We start from the raw sequence: 19910 nt of genomic DNA, 5'->3' as shown, positions 1-19910 counted from the left end.
TGCCCCCCCCCCCTCCCCTTCCCTCTTATGCTCGGTGTGGTGTTTCCCTCCCCCACCAAAGCTTGACAGAAATGCTCTGATGCTCATATCAGGAGGCTGCCTGGGTGAAACTGTGGGTCTGTCTGGATTCAGCTCTGAACCCGGACAACCCATTTAAGCATCTGTTATGCTCATTTGCCATCCATTTTAGCCATTTCCGTCTGAGATCCATTATTTCATACAGAAAAAAAGTCTTGCATGTGAAACTGGCCTTAGCGTGCGTGCACATTATTGGTGAGAATCAATACCAAACCAGAGCTTACGGCAGTAGACAAAATTTGGCAATCATCATGATATGGCTAACTGATAAAAGAATACAATTATGTAGTATCGAAATACTTACCTCTCATTAGCCTCTACATCAAAGCAAAATCTCTTGTCAATGGAGTCACTCTTTCTTCTTGTACAAGATTTAAGGGTCAGTTCTTGGCTCACCTATGTGAAAAAACACAATAATGATCACTGCTTATATAGAAGCAGCAAATAGCAGAGCACCTATGAGTAGAAGAGTCTGGGAAGAAGGTGCTATGGTAGGCATGGGTATTAACATCACAAAAAAAAAAAGGTGTACATGGCAATAGAAAGCAGTAAGTGGAGCAGAAATGAGAGGAAGAGAGATGAACTGGGAGTAGACAGTATAAGAGGTGAGCAGTATACTAAGAACAAAGTAGTAAGACAGATAAACAGAGTAGGTCTGAGAGAAGATCACAAGACAGCAGCAACGAGAAAGAAGTGGCAATGACAACACTTCATTCGCAACCATGAACAGCAAAGTAGAGGGCGGAAATAAGAAACTACAGTCTAGAGCAGTGATGGCTAACCTTGGCACTTCAGCTGTGGTAAAACTACAACTCCCAAGATGTCCCCCTTGCTTGGCTGCTCTCAGAACTCTATAGAAATAAATGGAGCATGCTGGGAGTTGTAGTTTCACCACAGCTGGAGTGCCAAGGTTAGCCATCACTGGTCTAGAGTGTCTCCCTTCCGACAGATGGTAAGACGGGATTATCACACAGGCTTTCCTTGCAGACAAACAGGATTAGATGGTCACTAAACACAGACAATTACAGATCTTCTGTTATATGATGGTCTACAAACACCACAAGCAACTGTATAAAGAGTAACAAAAATAATACATTTTAGATTTTACAGGTAACTGAGGATTAAATTATACCATATAACTACGAGGAGAATATCCTGTATATTTAGTCCATCTTAGGTTTCTATAGTTCTCTTTCCAAAATTAAAAGCGTTCCTCTAATGAAATCTGATCATGTCTGAAAGAGAACCTTCACCATGCAATCTGCTTTGTTACAGAGCAGAAGGAGCAGATTGATATATAACTTTATGGGAAAAGCTACATCAAAATGTATCAATTCTGCCATAGTTTTATGGGTTTTTATCGTTTTTTCTGTGTTTCAATACGTTTAAAAAATAAAATGCCCCACCAGTAGTGCCCTATAGACATATAAAACCCCGTAGTAATGCCCTCTTTACATACAATGCCCCCCAGTAGTTGCCCCTTACTATATAATGCTGGACTCTTAAAGGGGTTTTCTCATATCAGACAATGGGGGCATATCGCTAGGATATGCCCCTATTGTCTGATAGGTGCAGTTCCCACCGCTGGGACCCGCACCTATATAGAGACCGGAGTGGGGAGCGCTGTGGCTGGAGGACCCCAGATTTCCCGGGGTCCGTCCACCACCACCAAGTGCTAATCCTCGCCTCTCCTATAGAAGTGAATGTGAGCGTGCTTCCATTAATTTCTATGGGGCAGATGGCAATAGCTCGGCTATTTTCTTTGGCCCCATAGAAATGAATGGAGGGCGGCTGCGCATGCGCAGTGCGCTCTCCTTCACTTTCGGGGCTCCATTTTTGATATAGGTGCGGGTGGGACCCGCACCTATAAGACAATGGGGGCATATCCTAGAGATATGCCCCCATTGTCTGAGATGAGAAAACCTCTTTAAGAGTCCAGCATTATATAGTAAGGGGCAACTACTGGGGGGGGCATTGTATGTAAAGAGGGCATTACTAGGGGGCTTTATATGTCTATAGGGCACTACTGGTGGGGCATTATACAGTCCTGTACAACAACAAGAAATGGGAGTATTACAAAACATTTTTTGAGCATTAAATTTAATGAAAACAACAAATAAACTTAAACAGGCTGTTTTTCAGCTGATCAAAAGTTTAGGACCACACCTCCCAAAAAAATACAAAATTATTAGACCCCCCCCCAAAAACAGAAATCCAGATTCCAAACATGAACTCAGTATTGAGTAGCTCCGCCGTTATTGTTTATCACTTCAAAAATTTGTTTCGGCATGATGCAAGCGTTTCCATGAGGTGAGAGGGAACATTTCTCCAAGTGGTGAAGACGGCCTCACGAAGGCCATCTACTGTCTAGAACGGTTGTCCATTTTTGTAAACTTCCCTTGCCATCCATCCCCAAAGGTTCTCAATTGGATTTCGATCAGGGGAACACGCAGGATGGGCCAAAAGAGTGATATTATTCTCCTGGAAGAAGTCCCTTGTCCTGCAGGCATTGTGTACTGTAGCATTGTCCTGTTGAAGCTCCATTGTTCCACTGAAGGAAAAAGCACCCCAGACCATTATGGCGCCCCCTCCACTGTGGCGCGTAGAAAACTTCTCAGGTGGGATCTGCTTGTCATGCCTGGAAACCATCAGGACCATCAAGGTTACATTTTTTCTCATCAGAGAATAAAACTTTCTTCCACCTTTGAATGTCCCATGTTTGGTGCTCTCTTGCAAAGTCCAAACGAGCAGTTCTGTGGCATTCATGGAGATGAGGTCTTTGAAGACATTTTTTGGTTTTTGAAGCCCTTCAGTCTCAGATGCCGTCTGATGGTTATGGAGCTGCAGTCAGCACCAGTAAGGGCCTTTATTTGGGTCGAGGATCGTTCAGTGTCTTGACGGACAGCCAATTGGATCCACCCTCCAGTGCTGATGAAATTTTTTGGGGTCTTCCACTTGACTTTTGTTCCATAAACCTCAGGATCATTTAAGAAATTCCAAATTACTGTCTTACTGTGTCCCACCTCAGCAGCGATTGCGTGCTGTGAGAGACCCTGCTTATGCAGTTCAACAACCCGACCACGTTCAAAAAGGGAGTTTTTTGCCTTTGCCATCACAATGTGTGACTACCTGACAGAAAATGACAATGAATCCACATCTTTGCACAGATTTGGCCTTTTAAAGGCATGTGGTCCTAAAATTTAGCTGAGCTGAAAAACAGCCTGTTTCAGTTATTTTCAATTAATTGAATGCTCAAAAAACGTTTTGTCTCACTCTCATTTCTTCTTGCTGCATGTTGAAGCTCTACTTAGAACTTTGTTAAGATCCAACAATGTAAAATATTTTTGCCATTTTTCAAGTGGTCTTAAACTTTTGATCAGGACTGTATCTACTGAGGTATAAATGAGAATTATTACCAAGTAGGGGCATAAAAGGAGTCATTAACACTAAATAAGGGTGTTCAATTACGCAGAAGGAAATTGTGGTCAGGAGACGTCATCTGTCATGATCTGTGCAGTACTGAGAAAAAAAGGAAAGAGCACGACTCCGGCAAGAGAAGGCATCACCTGTGTCACTGAGTGTGGGCCTAAACAGGATTAATAATGACTGGGTCATGGTATTATTTGTCATTTATAAACTGTTATTATTGGCAACGGTGGCCATATTGTATATTGTTATGTGAGTGATTAACCTACGCTACACCGTCTGATCCACATGGTCACATGGTCTTGCTCAGCCAATCAGTCAAGCATAGTGCTGAACTGACATAAGATATCACGTCTTCTAGTAGCAAACACTGGCTTATACAAGGGGCCATTCCTATTGACAGGTTCCCTTAATACCTTAATACCTTCCTGATGCAGAGATTTTTCTTTTTTTCCCTGCCTTGCCAGACCCATAACCTTTTTATTTTCCTATTCACATAGCTCTATGAGTGCTTGCTTTTTACGGGACAACTGTACCTAATGGCACTATTTAATATTGCATGCAAGGTAATGAGAAGGTGAATAATTGTAAATGGGGAGATATTGGAAAAAAAGGATGGCCTAACCGGATCAGGGACGTGGCTCAACGGGCCCTGGGGGTGGTTTTAAGTTTGTCTTTTGAGTGTGGACACATTGTGGCAGGGGGCGTGTCTGGGCCCCTTCCTGCAAAAGCGACGCCCCTCTGGGCACATTACTGGCTCATTTGCATACCAAATAAACTGGATTTTCAGAGGGTAAAAACATCTATTGCTGGAACAAAGGCACATCTTGAAATAAGGTACTAAGTGCTATTAGGCCATGGCTTTACTTCAATAGTGATAATCCTGGTGACAGATTCACCTACAGCAGTGAATAAAAATGGCTGGGTTGTTATGGAAACATGGTGTAAAGCTGTGTATGTGGAGACCAAAGGCCTGCAAGCTTCTATTGGCTGATAAGGGTCATATGACCAATCTTCTATTGGCTAATGCATTTCTTTGGGAATATCTCAGGAACGGTACATTCTAGAGAGCCGAGACCTAGTCTAAAACCTTCCCGGACACCTGATGTACCTGTGTGCCAAATTTCGTGATTGTAAATGCGACGGTGCGGATTCCTTTAGCGGACGGACATACATATACACACAGACACACGCTTAGCTTTATATATTAGATTAGTAAAATGGGAAAAGAGGGAGAAAAGTAGAATTTTTATATCTTTTTATTACTTTTTTTTACATCAAATTAGTTTTTATATTTTCATTAACTTTCTGTTCAATACATCAAAAATCCTGAACTTGAGTCTTTGACTTGAATGGATTTCTTATGTGTCCTGCATATCAATTAGTTGTACATTTCATAGTTTTCAATTTATTTTATTAGTTTGGTAGAGGATTCTGATAATATATCATACCATTCGGTCCAAAACTGTTCATTATAAATGTGTGTAGCATTTGTTTTCCATCTGTCACCATTTTGTGAAATGTATGTCCACAATTTTTAACTATCCCAGTAATGCGCCCGTTTGTATTTCATACCAGATTTTCCATGCGTCTATGGTTGGTGAAGAGCCTTTTGAATAATGACATTTGAAATCCGTTTTCCAAAGGGCATGAATTTAAAAACAGATTGGACTTACCTTATGGATTCTGTTCACACTCTTCTTTACAACACTTGTTGTTTTAGTACTTATTATATGTGGACAGTGATGCATCTGTTTCTATTTCATCCCAGATCTTCTATGTAGCTATTGCTTTTCCCAACATACCTTGCCTTAAACTAAATGGTACTATATGCTTTCATGTTTGGACTAAGCATGTAGTGTGCATGTGAAAAGGGTAGACAATTGTATTTTAATTTTATTACATATAATAAACTTGAAATTTCAGCGAAATGTCGATTAGCCACAAATTTGGATGCATTTGCCACAGTGCGTCTGCTGTATATAAAATAGCAAGCACTCGGCAGCTATGACTCCTACTTTTACACGTTTGCCATAAATGAATGGTAATGTGGTAATGAAAAAGAAATGTTTATATTTATATTAAAGGGAACCTGTCACCGGGATTTTGTGTATAGAGCTGAGGACATGGGCTGCTAGATGGCCGCTAGCACATCCGCAATTTCCAGTCCCCATAGCTCTGTGTGCTTTTATTGTGTAAAAAAAAGATTTGATACATATGCAAATTAACCTGAGATGAGTCCTGTATGGGAGATGAGTCGGGGACAGGACTACTCTCAGGTTAATTTGCATATGTATCAAATCGGATTTTTTACACAATAAAAGCACACAGAGCTATGGGGACTGGATATTGCGGATGTGCTAGCGGCCATCTCGCAACTCATGTCCTCAGCTCTATACACAAAATCCCGGTGATATGGTTCCCTTTAACTTCTAGTTGAATTGAGATATTTTCTTGTATATATGTAGAAAAGAAAAAATTGCATCATTATTTAAATTGCCCCTGCGGTCAGCTACATAGGAAGTCACAGACTATTCTCCTATACTGTTTGTACAGATAATGCCGCTGGGTATGTGTGTGCTTTATAGCAGCTACAATGGTCAGGAAAATATGCATAGGCTTAAGGTCCTTCTAGACCAGGGGTGCACAACGTTTCCTGGTTGGGGGCCACATTGCCAGACTGAACCAATGACGAGGGCCAAAATTAAAATTTAAAGGTGTATTAACAACTGAAATATTGTACTTATGGCATATTGAACCCACATTATATACCATTAATGTCTAGTTACACTTCTAGGACTCCCATCTAATGGGAGTAATACATGAAAAATACATGTGAGCAGCCACAAGACATAGGCATACATGTCTGTTACCAGATGGTTGGGGGCTGCACAGAATGGTATCAAGGGCCGCATGTGGCTCCCAGGCCGCAGGTTGTGCACCCCTGTTCTAGACAGACTGATTTCTACTAGGAATGAGTGCCAATAACCAATATAACAAGTTGATTTGCTCTTGCTGAATGGACATTTTAGATGGGCCAATGTAAACTTAAAGGGGATCATCCATCCATTGCTAAAGGCTAATGACACCTTTGGGAGCAATTGTTTGATCACTGCATTTTATGGTAAAAGTTATTTTTTCAATTGCTCATTTTTAAAAATGTTAAAAAGTTCTTCCTCTACAGCTTTCACTGCACCTGGAGACTATTGCTCTCTGCTTCACACTGAATCCGTGGCACTTCCTTGTCAGCTGAATCAGCAGACCTTATCTCTGAACTCCTGACAGCTCATAAACACACATTAGGGTGTGTTCACATCTCTTTTTTGTACCTTTTGTAGTCTGTTCTAGCAGAGGAACAGACTCCTGGAGTTATCACATCCAGCATAGCTAGACACTGCCACACATTGCTGGATCCCTATTCGCTATAACGGGACCCAGTGGTTTTCCTGCATGCAGCAGTATTTTCTGGCTGAAACCCATTATGATAAATAGAGATCCGATGGTACCCAGTTATGCCTAATAATGGTAACTCTGGTAGTTTGTTCCACTCCTGTAACAGACAACCAAATTTGTATGTCAGAAATGTGAAAAAAACCTTATACTTATAAATTCCATAAAATATGAGGGCTACATATCAAGCGAACAGAGCAGCTCCCCTGTAGGGTTATTGTGTGTGTTCTATTGGCCAGTGTGAAAACTGGAATATGTTTGGATTTTCACAATGGTACAGTGTTAAAAAATACAAATAAAAAAGGACCAAAATGAAAAAAAATATAATAATTTAAATAAGCATGACTTATAAAATATTTTCTGATTATAAATGTTTTCCTTTAAATATTACCATCACGTATTATGTATTGTGGGCCTTGCTCAAGCCACTGACAGTACAAAAGCATACTTTGACGCTGCAATACACTGAAGTCATGACTGCTGTCCAAAGGCCTTTTGAAATTTTAGTTTTAACAATTAATTATGGCTTCCAATGGTCAACATATCTTACTTAAAAGAGAACCCCCCCCCCCCTGACAGGGAGGCACACACAACAATTTCTCAAAACATAACCTTTTTTGCCAAAGGGAGTACACTCACCTGTCGGGACCCTGGCTTCTGCTCTACTGCCATCATGCTTAAGAGTTTTCCTTCCTTTTCATATCTGCAGTAATACTTCACCCATGTAAGTCCAAGAGCCCCTGCAATCCAAGTTAAAATTTTACTCATCTCTTCCATGATCTTTCCTTTCCACTAAAATAATGTGCTCTGTGACACAATGGAGTAGCAATGGTAATGTGCAAGCAATGTACGCACATTCACCCAACTGGCACGGCAGATGGCATAATATATACTGATATGAATAGTCATAAAAGTACAAATAGGTTTGAACCTGTGCAAAGTGATAAAACATCCCTTCCTTAGTAGGCAAATAGGAAAAGAAAAGAAGAAAGGGCATTATGGTATTAGATATCAAATCAGCAAGAAAGTAACCTACAACATTCATAGCCCCCTCCTAACAGGATGGCACTGTGTGCCACTAATGATTTAGGGAAAAATGACAGTTTTATAACAAAGAAAAAATGTTGTCTGTAATGTTAAAGGCCACATTACTTTTCTCTTGCGAGTACAAGTATCCTTCAATGGTACTCTGGCCCTTTAATTTGCAGATCATTGGTGCATCCGTCATCCGTTGCTTTAAATCTTCCAATTCTTCCCTGGTGCTGCTGAAGTGATTACGTGTCTATGGGGGAAGGTAAACTTTTTAGAGAACTAGTAGATCTAGCCTAAAGCTGGTACAATAAAGTATCCAGCATCACTTGAGAAAATGTTCTTATCCAATTGTATTAAATATTGTCCTCTAGCCAGTCATGTGCCACAGAATGAAATGCCAACATACAGAGCAGAACTTACATTTTGAAGGCTCAGCTGTAGCTGCTGCTTGTAAGGTAAGAAGTCCTGAGTCAGTTCAAATGTGAGGCTATTAGATGTGAACAGACAGTGCAGGAACGCCAGAACCTGAGGGTCAAAAACACTCAATGAGGAGTAAAAATACAGGGATAGATAATACGACAACGTCAAGGGGCAGGGTCATAATGTGCGCCGATCAACAAAATACATCGAGCAGAGCTTGCTTAACCACTTCAACCCAGCTAGCTGAAACCCCCTTCATGACCAGAGCACTTTTTACACTTCTGCACTACACTACTTTCACCGTTTATCGCTCGGTCATGCAACTTACCACCCAAATGAATTTTACCTCCTTTTCTTCTCACTAATAGAGCTTTCATTTGGTGGTATTTTATTGCTGCTGACATTTTTACTTTTTTGTTATTAATCAAAATTTTACGATTTTTTTGCAAAAAAATGAAATTTTTCACTTTCAGCTGTAAAATTTTGCAAAAAAAAAAACGACATCCATATATAAATTTTTCGCCAAATTTATTGTTCTACATGTCTTTGATAAAAAAAAGAATGTTTGGGCAAAAAAAAAAAATGGTTTGGGTAAAAGTTATAGCGTTTACACACTATGGTACAAAAATGTGAATTTCCGCTTTTTGAAGCAGCTCTGACTTTCTGAGCACCTGTCATGTTTCCTGAGGTTCTACAATGCCCAAACAGTAGAAACCCCCCACAAATGACCCCATTTCGGAAAGTAGACACCCTAAGGTATTCGCTGATGGGCATAGTGAGTTCATAGAACTTTTAATTTTTTGTCACAAGTTAGCGGAAAATGATGATTATTTTTTTTTCTTACAAAGTCTCATATTCCACTAACTTGCGACAAAAAATAACAAATTCTAGGAACTCACCATGCCCCTCACAGAATACCTTGGGGTGTCTTCTTTCCAAAATGGGGTCACTTGTGGCGTAGTTATACTGCACTGGCAATTTAAGGGCCCATATGTGTGAGAAGTACTTTGCAATCAAAATCTGTAAAAAATGACCGGTGAAATCCGAAAGGTGCACTTTGGAATGTGGGTCCCTTTGCCCACCTAGGCTGCAAAAAAGTGTGACACATCTGGTATCGCCGTACTCAGGAGAAGTTGGGGAATGTGTTTTGGGGTGTCATTTTACATATACCCATGCTGGGTGAGAGAAATATCTTGGCAAAAGACAACTTTTCCCATTTTTTTATACAAAGTTGGCATTTGACCAAGATATTTTTCTCACCCAGCATGGGTATATGTAAAATGACACCCCAAAACACATTCCCCAACTTCTCCTGAGTATGGCAATACCAGATGTGTGACACTTTTTTGCAGCCAAGGTGGGCAAAGGGGCACATATTCCAAAGTGCACCTTTCGGATTTCACCGGCCATTTTTTACACATTTTGATTGCAAAGTTCTTCTCACACATTTGGGCCCCTAAATTGCCAGGGCAGTATAACTACCCCACAAGTGACCCCATTTTGGAAAGAAGACACCCCAAGGTATTCCGTGAGGGGCATGGCGAGTTCTTAGAATTTTATTTTTTTTGTCACAAGTTAACGGAAAATGATGATTTTTTATTTTTTTTCCTTACAATGTCTCATATTCCACTAACTTGCGACAAAAAATAAAAAATTCTAGGAACTCGCCATGCCCCTCACGGAATACCTTGGGGTGTCTTCTTTCCAAAATGGGGTCACTTGTGGCGTAGTTATACTGCCCTGGCAATTTAGGGGCCCAAATGTGTGAGAAGTACTTTGCAATCAAAATGTGTAAAAAATGGCCGGTGAAATCCGAAAGGTGCACTTTGGAATATGTGCCCCTTTGCCCACCTTGGCTGCAAAAAAGTGTCACACATCTGGTATCGCCGTACTCAGGAGAAGTTGGGCAATGTGTTTTGGGGTGTCATTTTACATATACCCATGCTGGGTGAGAAAAATATCTTGGTCAAAGGCCAACTTTGTATAAAAAAATGGGAAAAGTTGTCTTTTGCCAAGATATTTCTCTCACCCAGCATGGGTATATGTAAAATGACACCCCAAAACACAGTGCCCAACTTCTCCTGAGTACGGCGATACCAGATGTGTGACACTTTTTTGCAGCCAAGGTGGGCAAAGGGGCACATATTCCAAAGTGCACCTTTCGGATTTCGCTGGTCATTTTTTACACATTTTGATTGCAAAGTACTTCTCACACATTTGGGCCCCTAAATTGCCAGGGCAGTATAACTACGCCACAAGTGACCCCATTTTGGAAAGAAGACACCCCAAGGTATTCCCTGAGGGGCATGGCGAGTTCCTAGAATTTTTTATTTTTTGTCACAACTTTTCCATTTTTTTTATACAAAGTTGGCATTTGACCAAGATATTTATCTCACCCAGCATGGATATATGTAAAATGACACCCCAAAACAGATTCCCCAGCTTCTCCTGAGTACGGCGATACCAGATGTGTGACACTTTTGCGCATCTAGGCTGCAAAAGTGCCCAAATTCCTTTTAGGAGGGCATTTTTAGACATTTGGATCCCAGACTTCTTCTCACGCTTTAGGGCCCCTAAAAAGCCAGGGCAGTATAAATACCCCACATGTGACCCCACTTTGGAAAGAAGACACCCCAAGGTATTCAATGAGGGGCATGGCAAGTCCATAGAAATGTATTTTTTTGGCATAAGTTAGCGGAAATTGATTTTTTTTTTTTTCTCACAAAGTCTCACTTTCTGCTAACTTAGGACAAAAATTTAAATCTTTCATGGACTCAATATGCCCCTCAGCGAATACCTTGGGGTGTCTTCTTTCCAAAATGGGGTCATTTGTGGGGTGTTTGTACTGCCCTGGCATTTGAGGGTCTCCGCAATCATTACATGTATGGCCAGCATTAGGAGTTTCTGCTATTCTCCTTATATTGAGCATACAGGTAATGAGATTATTTTTTCCGTTCAGCCTCTGGGCTGAAAGAAAAAAATGAACGGCACAGATTTCTTCATTCGCATCGATCAATGTGGATGAAAAAATCTCTGCCCAAAAAAAAAAAAGGAGGGGAAAGGCGTCTGCCAGGACATAGGAGCTCCGCCCAACATCCATACTCACTTAGCTCGTATGCCCTGGCAAACCAGATTTCTCCATTCACATCAATCGATGTGGATGAATAAATCATTGCCGGGATTTTTTTTATTTTTTTTTTATATACAAAGTGTTTGCCAAAGCATAGGAACGCCGCCTCCTCCTCAGCTCGTATGCCTCGGCAAACGTATCTGTCACTGCAGAGGAGAAATCTCGTCTTGCAGCGCCGCATACACCGACTTGCGTGTAATCTGACAAAAACAGGCCACAACGCAATAATTTTATTAACTTTGGAACAGAACATATAATATAAACTTTAACTTTTTGAACTAAACATTAACCTGTTTGCTTACTGGTGTTTTTTTTTTTTTTTTACCTTTATAGAACAAACCACTCCTTCACCATGGGTCAATGTGCAATGCGCAAATCGCCCAAAGATGTGGCGAAGTGCGTTATGCACTTTGTCCCATGTGAAAGGAGACGTTTGCAGCAGCTGTGTGAGTGAATGGGCCCTAATAGCCCTGTGTGCCTGTCCTGGTGAGATGATCCCTATGCTAATAGTGTACCTGTGAGTGGTACTTCCGGAAACACTCTCCAAAGCATAGGGCAGGGTGGTCAGGACAGTCAGGACAGAAATAGCGGGTGTCACGCCTTATTCCACTCCTGCTACAGACACGACATTTTTTTCGGGGTGGCGGTCGGTTTGAGGTACCAGGAACGACACTGGGGAAATGTCGCTCGTGTAGACTGCTAACTACACTGGTGGATGGGGCCACGGAACCTCCTGGGTACAGGAGGTTCGCGATGATCTCTTCCTGAAATTTGAGGAAGGATCCAGTTCTCCCAGCCTTACTGTAGAGAACAAAACTATTGTACAGAGCCAATCGAATTAAATATACAGACACCTTCTTATACCAGCGTCTGGTTCTGCGGGACACTAAATACGGAGCCAACATCTGGTCATTGAAGTCCACCCCTCCCATGTGAAGGTTATAGTCGTGGACTGAGAGGGGCTTTTCAAAGACACGGGTTGCTCGCTCAATTTGGATTGTCGTGTCTGCGTGAATGGAGGAGAGCATGTAAACGTCACGCTTGTCTCTCCATTTCACCGCGAGCAGTTCTTCGTTACACAGTGCGGCCCTCTGCCCCCTTGCAAGACGGGTGGTAACGAGCCGTTGGGGGAAGCCCGCGTGACTAGTTCACGCGGTACCACAGGCGCCAATCCGTTCTAGAAACAAATGCCTAAAGAGGGCCACACTTGTGTAAAAATTGTCCACATAAAGATGGCACCCCTTGCCGAATAAGGGTGACACTAAGTCCCAAACTGTCTTCCCACTGCTCCCCAGGTAGTCAGGGCAACCGACCGGCTCCAGGGTCTGATCTTTTCCCTCATAGATCCGAAATTTGTGGGTATAGCCTGTGGCCCTTTCACAGAGCTTATACAATTTGACCCCATACCGGGCGCGCTTGCTTGGGATGTATTGTTTGAAGCCAAGGTGCCCGGTAAAATGTATCAGGGACTCGTCTACGCAGATGTTTTGCTCAGGGGTATATAAATCTGCAAATTTCAGGTTGAAATGGTCTATGAGGGGCCGAATTTTGTGGAGCCGGTCAAAAGCAGGGTGGCCTCTGGGACGGGTGTTGTCACTAAAGTGCAGGAAACGCAGGATGGTCTCAAATCGTGTCCTGGACATAGCAGCAGAGAACATGGGCATGTGATGAATCGGGTTCGTGGACCAATATGACCGCAATTCATGCTTTTTAGTTAGACCCATGTTGAGGAGGAGGCCCAAAAAAGTTTTAATTTCGGAAACTTGGACTGGTTTCCACCGGAAAGACTGGGCATAAGAGCTTTCCGGGTTGGCGGATATAAATTGTGTGGCATACAGATTTGTTTCGACCAGTCAAGAACAGCTCAAAAAATCCCAGGGCCGAACCGATCTGAGCTGTCTCAACCCGAACTCCAGACTGGGCAGTGAAAGGGAAAACTACAGGTGCGGCTGAAGTTGGGGACTGACAATCAGGGTTTGCCAGCACCTCAGGGATTCTAGGGGCTCTACGGGCACGTCTTTGCGGTGGCTGCGACGGGGTCACTACTGCTCGTGCCACCGTACCAGCTTTAACTGCCCTTCTGGTGCTCGCCACTTCACCAGGTTGTACGGCAGTGCTGGTACTAGGTCCAGGAAGGGCTGGGCTGCTGGTGTATGCCTCACCACGTAATCCAACAGCACCAGCCCCACTCTGCTGCTCTTGAAGCGGATCCTGCGCAACCTGCGGTCTAGCGACACGGGGCCGGGTACGCCTGGTGCTATCAGGGACCTCAGCCTCCTCGTCCGAACTTTGGGTCAGAGAGCCACTGCTTTCTACAGGTTCGTATTCTGACCCGCTGGATTCATCAGATGAGGGTTCCCACTCCTCATCCGACTGGGTCAGAAGCCTGTAGGCCTCTTCAGAAGAATACCCCCTGTTAGACATTTGGGCAACTAAATTTAGGGGTATTCCCTGAGACTACCCAAGAAAAAAAAAGCAAGCCTGTCTTACAAAGGGGAGGCTAGCGAAGTGCCGGAGGCCGCTGCGGTTGATAAAAAATATCAAAACTGATTTTTTTATCGCCACAGTGCGTGTAAAGTGAATGTGCAGTGATCAAAAAAAAATAATTTTTTTGTCACTGCAGTGGGGCGGGCGTGGGCGAACGCACGTGTGGGCGACCGATCAGGCCTGATCGGGCAAACACTGCGTTTTGGGTGGAGGGAGAACTAAAGTGACACTAATACAATTATAGATCTGACCGTGATCAGTTTTGATCACTTTCAGATACTATAAAAGTACAAATGCTGATTAGCGATACGCTAATCAGCGAATAACGGACTGCGGTGCGGTGGGCTGGGTGCTAACTGATCGCTAAACTACCTAACCAAGGGGCCTAAACTATACCTAAAACCTAACGGTCAATACCAGTGAAAAAAAAAAAAGTGACAGTTTGCACTGATCACTTTTTTCCTTTTCACTAGTGATTGACAGGGGCAAGAAGGGGTGATCAAAGGGTTAATTTGGTGCTGGGAGGTGATCTGGGGGCTAAGTGTGGTGTAGTGGGTACTCACAGTAATGATGTGCTCCTCTGCTCCTCTGCTGGAACCAACCGACCAAAAGAAGGAGCAGAGGAGCACAGCAGCCATATAACCCCATCATATTTACTAATATGATGGGTTATGTGGCTTCTGATTGTTTTTTTTGAAAATCATCAACCTGCCAGCCAATGATCGTGGCCGGCAGGTTGATGCCGAACTTCTTCTTTGAATTTTGCCGGCCCGCGATGCACATGCGCGGGCCGGCATACCCGGAAATCTCGCGTCTTGCGAGAGGACGCACCGGTGCGTCCACCCAGAGCTGCACGACCGCCGAGAAGACGCAATCCTGCGTACAGCGGTCGTGAGCAGGTTAAATAACCTTCACACCAGCCACTGGAGCAAGCAGCTCATTCATTGGCTGATGGGTATCTAATATATAAAGCTGAGTGTATGTATGTGTGTGTGTTTGTGTGTCCACTAAAGGAATCCGCACCGTTGCATTTACAATCACAAAATTTGGTGTCCGGGAAGGTTGTAGACAGGGTCTCAGCTCTCTAGGATGTACCGTTCCTGAGATATTCCCAAAAAAAATGAATTAGCCAATAGAAGCCTGGTCACATGACTTATCAGCCAATAGAAGCTTGCAGGCCCTTAGTCTCCACACAGTTCTAACCCAGCCATTTTTCTTCACTACTGTAGGTTAGCTTTAAAAGGGGCAGGGCGCTGTGGATGACACTGTTAAGGGAGCGGAGTGCTGTGGAGGTCACAGTTCAGTGGCAGGTAGGGCGGCCATTCAGGCCACCCTCAAGAGACAAACTTCAAACCCCACCCCCGGGCCCGCTAAGACACGCCACCAACTCGGTTACTCGGTTAGACCACGCCCCCTCCCACTCTACAGCCGACGGGGATTGAAAAAAATGAAGGTAAAAAACAACTTCTGTCAGCTGCAGGAGTGGGAGGGAGGGTGACTTTCTCCCTGCAGCTCACGCTTAGACAGCACATTGCTGCTGTCTGAGAGTGAGCTGTTTAAATAGCACATCCCTGCGTCCGTCCAGGCCCTGTGTCAGACGTAGGACAGGGAATCTGAAAGCCGGACTGTCCGCCCTAAAACCGGACCTCTGGCCACCCTACGGGCAGGCTACTGTGGAAGTGACAGTTAAGAAAACGGTCCGCTATGGCGGTCAGTGTCAAGGGGCAGATTGCTGTAGAGGCCACTGTTAAGGGGGCAGGGTGTTGTGGAAATCACTGTTAAGGAGACGTGGTACTGTGGAGGTCACTAATAAAGGGATGGCTGCTGTGGAGATCACTGTTACGGGAGCAGGATGCTGTGGAGGTCACTGTTAAAGGGGTGGGCGCTGTGGAGGTCTCTGTTAAGGGGGCTGGGAATGGTGGAGGTCTCCGTTAGGGGGCTGGGAATGGTGGAGGTCTCTGTTAAGGGGGCTGGGAATGGTGGAGGTCTCTGTTAAGGGGGCTGGGAATGGTGGAGGTCTCTCTAAAGGGATGGTCCGCTATGGAGGTCAGTGTTAAGGGGGAGGGCACTGTGGATGTCACTGTTAAGGGAGGAGGGGACTGTGGAGGTCACTATTAAAGGGGCAGCAGGGTACTGTGAGGTAACTGTTAAGGCAACGGGGTATTGTGAGGTCACTGTTAACGGAGCGGGGTACAGTGGAGGTCACTGTTAAAGGGGGAGTTGCGGTAGAGGTCACTGTTAAGGGGGCGGGCCCCTGTGGAGGTCACTGTCAAGAAGGTGGGGTGCTGTGGAACTCACTGTTAAAGGGGCAGGCTGCTGTGAAGGTAAAAGTTAAGGGGGTGGGCTGCTGTGGAGTTCACATTTTAAGGAGACGGGCACTGTGGGGGGGGGGTCAGTGTTAAGGGGTGGGGGGCTGTGGAGGTCACTGTTAAGGGGGTGGGGTAATGTAGATGTCACTGTTATAGTGGATACTGTCAATATCTTTTAATGACGCACACAAACATTAAATGTAATAGATGAAATATACCCATGCGAAGCCGGGTCCTTCAGCTAGTCTTTTTATAAGGATGATGATGGCCCAAATATTAGCAGAACATCTCTGTGTAATCACTGCACCGATTGATGTCTTATCATCCATCAGTGTTTGAACTGCCCAAAGATTGTAATACCAGCATTATGTGTACCGGTACCATAATATATGGATGGACATTGGACATCTTTAGAGCTGTACCCCGTCTGCAACATTATATTTACAAAAAGGATTACCCTACAATGGCTTATCAAGTACTTTACCATTACCTGCAATATAGAAGAAACAAAGACTATAAACAGCTTATGAGACTTAGCAGTGATGTCTAGTAGAATACAGATGGCAGATCCTGCTGAATGAACGTCATACATATTGGTCATATATGTACATGGAAGAAGGTCAGCTATTCAGTTTCACAAAGTAATATCTGTAATAGTTGCAGTAATTCTATACAGTATACAGTTGAAACCAGAAGTTTACATACACTATATAAAAAGACACATATGCATGTTTTTTTTAATATCTGACATGAAATCGGAATAAACCTTTCCTGTTTTTGGTCAATTAGGATTACCATAATTATTATTATTTGCCAAATTCCAGAATAATGAGAAAGAGAATGTTTAAGGCATTTTTATTACTTTCTGCAATGCCAAAAGTTTACATACACTAAGATTACTAGGCTTTTAACCCCTTCAGTACCGAGCCACTTAAACACCTTTCACCTTAAATCCCAGGCCGAATTTAGCAAATCTGACATGTGTCACACTATATGTGGTAATAACTTTGGAACTCTTTTACTTATCCAAGCCATTCCGAGATAGTTTTCTTGTGCCATATTGTACTTCATGACAGTCATAAATTTAAGTCAATATATTTCACCTTTATTTACGAAAAAATCCCAAATTTACCAGAAATTATGAAAAATTCATAATTTTCAAAAGTTCAATTTCTCTGCTTTTAAAACAGAAAGTGATAACGCATAAAAAATTTATTACTTAACATTCCCCATATGTCTACTTTATGTTGGCATAATTTTGTATATGTCATTTTATTTTTTTAGGACGTTAGAAGGCTTAGACGTTTAGAAGTAATTTTTCAAATTTTCAACAAAATTTCTAAAACCATTTTTTGAGCACCAATTCAGTTCAAAAGTGATTTTGAGGGGCTTAGGTAATGGAAACCACCCATAAATGACCCAATTTTAGAAATGATACCCCTCAAATTATTCAAAACTGATGTTAAAAACTTTGTTAACCCTTGAGGTGTTCCACAAGAGTTAAAAGAAAATGGAGGTTTATTACTCCGATTCTGCAGTTTACAGAAATACCCCATATGTGGTAAACTGCTCTATCGGCACGTGGCAGTGGTCAGAAGGAAAGGAGTACCATATGAATTTTGGAGGCAGATTTTGCTAGAATGTTTTTTAGGTACCATTTTGTATTTGAAGAGACCCTGATGTACCACTACAGTGGAAACCCTCAAAGTGACCCCATTTTGGAAACTACACCCCTTAAAGAATATATAAAGGGGGGTAATGAGCACTTTGACCACCTAAGCGTTTTACGAAATTTGTAAAACACTTGGCTGTAAAAATGAAAAGTTTAGTTTCTTCCAATAAAATGTTGCTTTAGCCCCAACATTTTCATTTTCACAAGGGGTAACAGGAGAAAAAGCACCCCATAATTTGTTACCCATTTTCTTCTGAATGCGGCAACACCCCATATGTGGTGGTGAACTGTTGTGGGGGCACATGGCAGGACTCTGAAAGGAAGGAGCGCCATATGGCTTTTGCAGCGCAGATTTTGATGGATAGGTTTATGGGTGCCATTGCCTTTTATTTTTTTAAGTGATTGTCTTATGTGGGGGGCTCATTTTTTGCAAGATGAGGAGATGGTTTGATTGGCACCATTTTGGGGTACATAAGACTTTTTGATCGCTTGATATTAAACTTGTTGTGAGGCAAGGTAAATAAACGTCAGTTTTGGCGTAGTTTTTTTTTATTTATTTTTTACAGCCTTCACCTGAGGGGTCATATCATGTGATATTTTTTATAGCGCAGGTTGTCATGGACGCGGCAATACCTAATATGTCTTTCATTTTTATTTTTGTTAAGCTTTAGGCTACTTTCACACTTGCGTTCAGAGCGGATCCGTCTGAGACGGATCCGCTCATATAGTGCGGACAGTGGCTCCGTTCAGTACGGATCCGTCTGCATTATAATGTTAAAAAATGATCCGTCTGCATTATAATGTTAAAAAATTTCTAAGTGTGAAAGTAGCCTCAGACGGATCCGTCCAGACTTTCAATGTAAAGTCTGGACGGATCCGCTTGCCTCCGCACGGCCAGGCGGATACCCGAACGCTGGAAGCAGCGTTCAGGTGTCCGCCTGCTGAGCGGAGCGGAGGCTGAACGCTGCCAAACTGATGCATTCTGAGCGGATCCGCATCCACTCAGAATGCATTAGGTCAGTACGGATGCGTTCGGGTCCGCTTGTGAGCCCCTTCAAACTGAGCCCACAAGCGGACACCCGAACGCTAGTGTGAAAGTAGCCTAACACAGTGAAATCATTTTTGAACAGAATAAAATCCATTTCCATTTTCTGAGAGACCTATTTTTTTATTTTTTGGGCGATTGTCTTAGGTAGGGTTCATTTTTTGCTGGATGAGATGACAGTTTGATTGGTACCATTTTGGGGTACATAAGACTTTTTGATCGCTTGGTATTATACTTTTTCTTATGGAAGGTGACAAAAAAATGGCTTTTTTGGCAGTTTTTATTTTTTTACGGCGTTCACCTGAGTCAGGTCATGGGATATTTTTTATAGAGCAGGTTGTTACAGACTTGGCAATACCTAATATGAATACTTTTCTTTATTGTTTATACATTTAACACAATAAAAGCATTTTTGAAACAAAATAAATCATGTTTTAGTGTCTCCATAGACTGAGAGCCATAGTTTATTTTTATTTTTTGGGCGATTGTCTTATGTAGGGTCTAATTTTTTGCGGGATGAGGGGACGGTTATATTTTTTCTTATTTGGGGGGGCATACGCCTTTTTGATCGCTTAGTGCTGTACTTTTAGTAATGTAAGGTGACAAAAAAAAAATTTTTTTTACGTGTTCACCTGAGGGGTTAGGTCATGTGATATTTTTATAGAGTAGATCAATATGGATGCAGCGATACCCAATATGTCTACTTTTCTTTTTTTTCCCTAATTGTTACAACTTTTTTTTACTTTAATTTGGAAAACTGCAGTTTTTTTTTTAACTTGAAACTTAAAGGGGTTGTCCGGGTTCAGAGCTGAACCCGGACATACCCTTATTTTCACCCCGGCAGCCCCCCTGAGCCTAGCA

At 42.7% G+C, this 19910-nt stretch overlaps 1 protein-coding gene across 2 annotated transcripts in view; it reads right to left on the bottom strand.

The window, feature by feature from the left end:
• The window catches only part of OPHN1 (oligophrenin 1), a 193816-nt gene that overhangs the window by 53195 nt on the left and 120711 nt on the right, over window positions 1-19910 (bottom strand). For both annotated transcript variants that reach the window (XM_044305809.1, XM_044305810.1), the window contains exons 8-11: window positions 8407-8511; window positions 8107-8236; window positions 7594-7694; window positions 383-474 (exon numbers count right to left, since the gene is read on the bottom strand). In XM_044305809.1, coding sequence (XP_044161744.1) covers window positions 383-474; window positions 7594-7694; window positions 8107-8236; window positions 8407-8511 — 428 coding nt within the window. The remainder of the gene's footprint in view (window positions 1-382; window positions 475-7593; window positions 7695-8106; window positions 8237-8406; window positions 8512-19910) is intronic.

The sequence above is a fragment of the Bufo gargarizans genome, chromosome 9 (genome assembly GCF_014858855.1).
Source record: "Bufo gargarizans isolate SCDJY-AF-19 chromosome 9, ASM1485885v1, whole genome shotgun sequence".
Lineage (NCBI taxonomy): Eukaryota > Metazoa > Chordata > Amphibia > Anura > Bufonidae > Bufo > Bufo gargarizans.
Note: the sequence above shows the minus strand (reverse complement) of the source record. Positions and strands in the feature narration are given on the sequence as shown.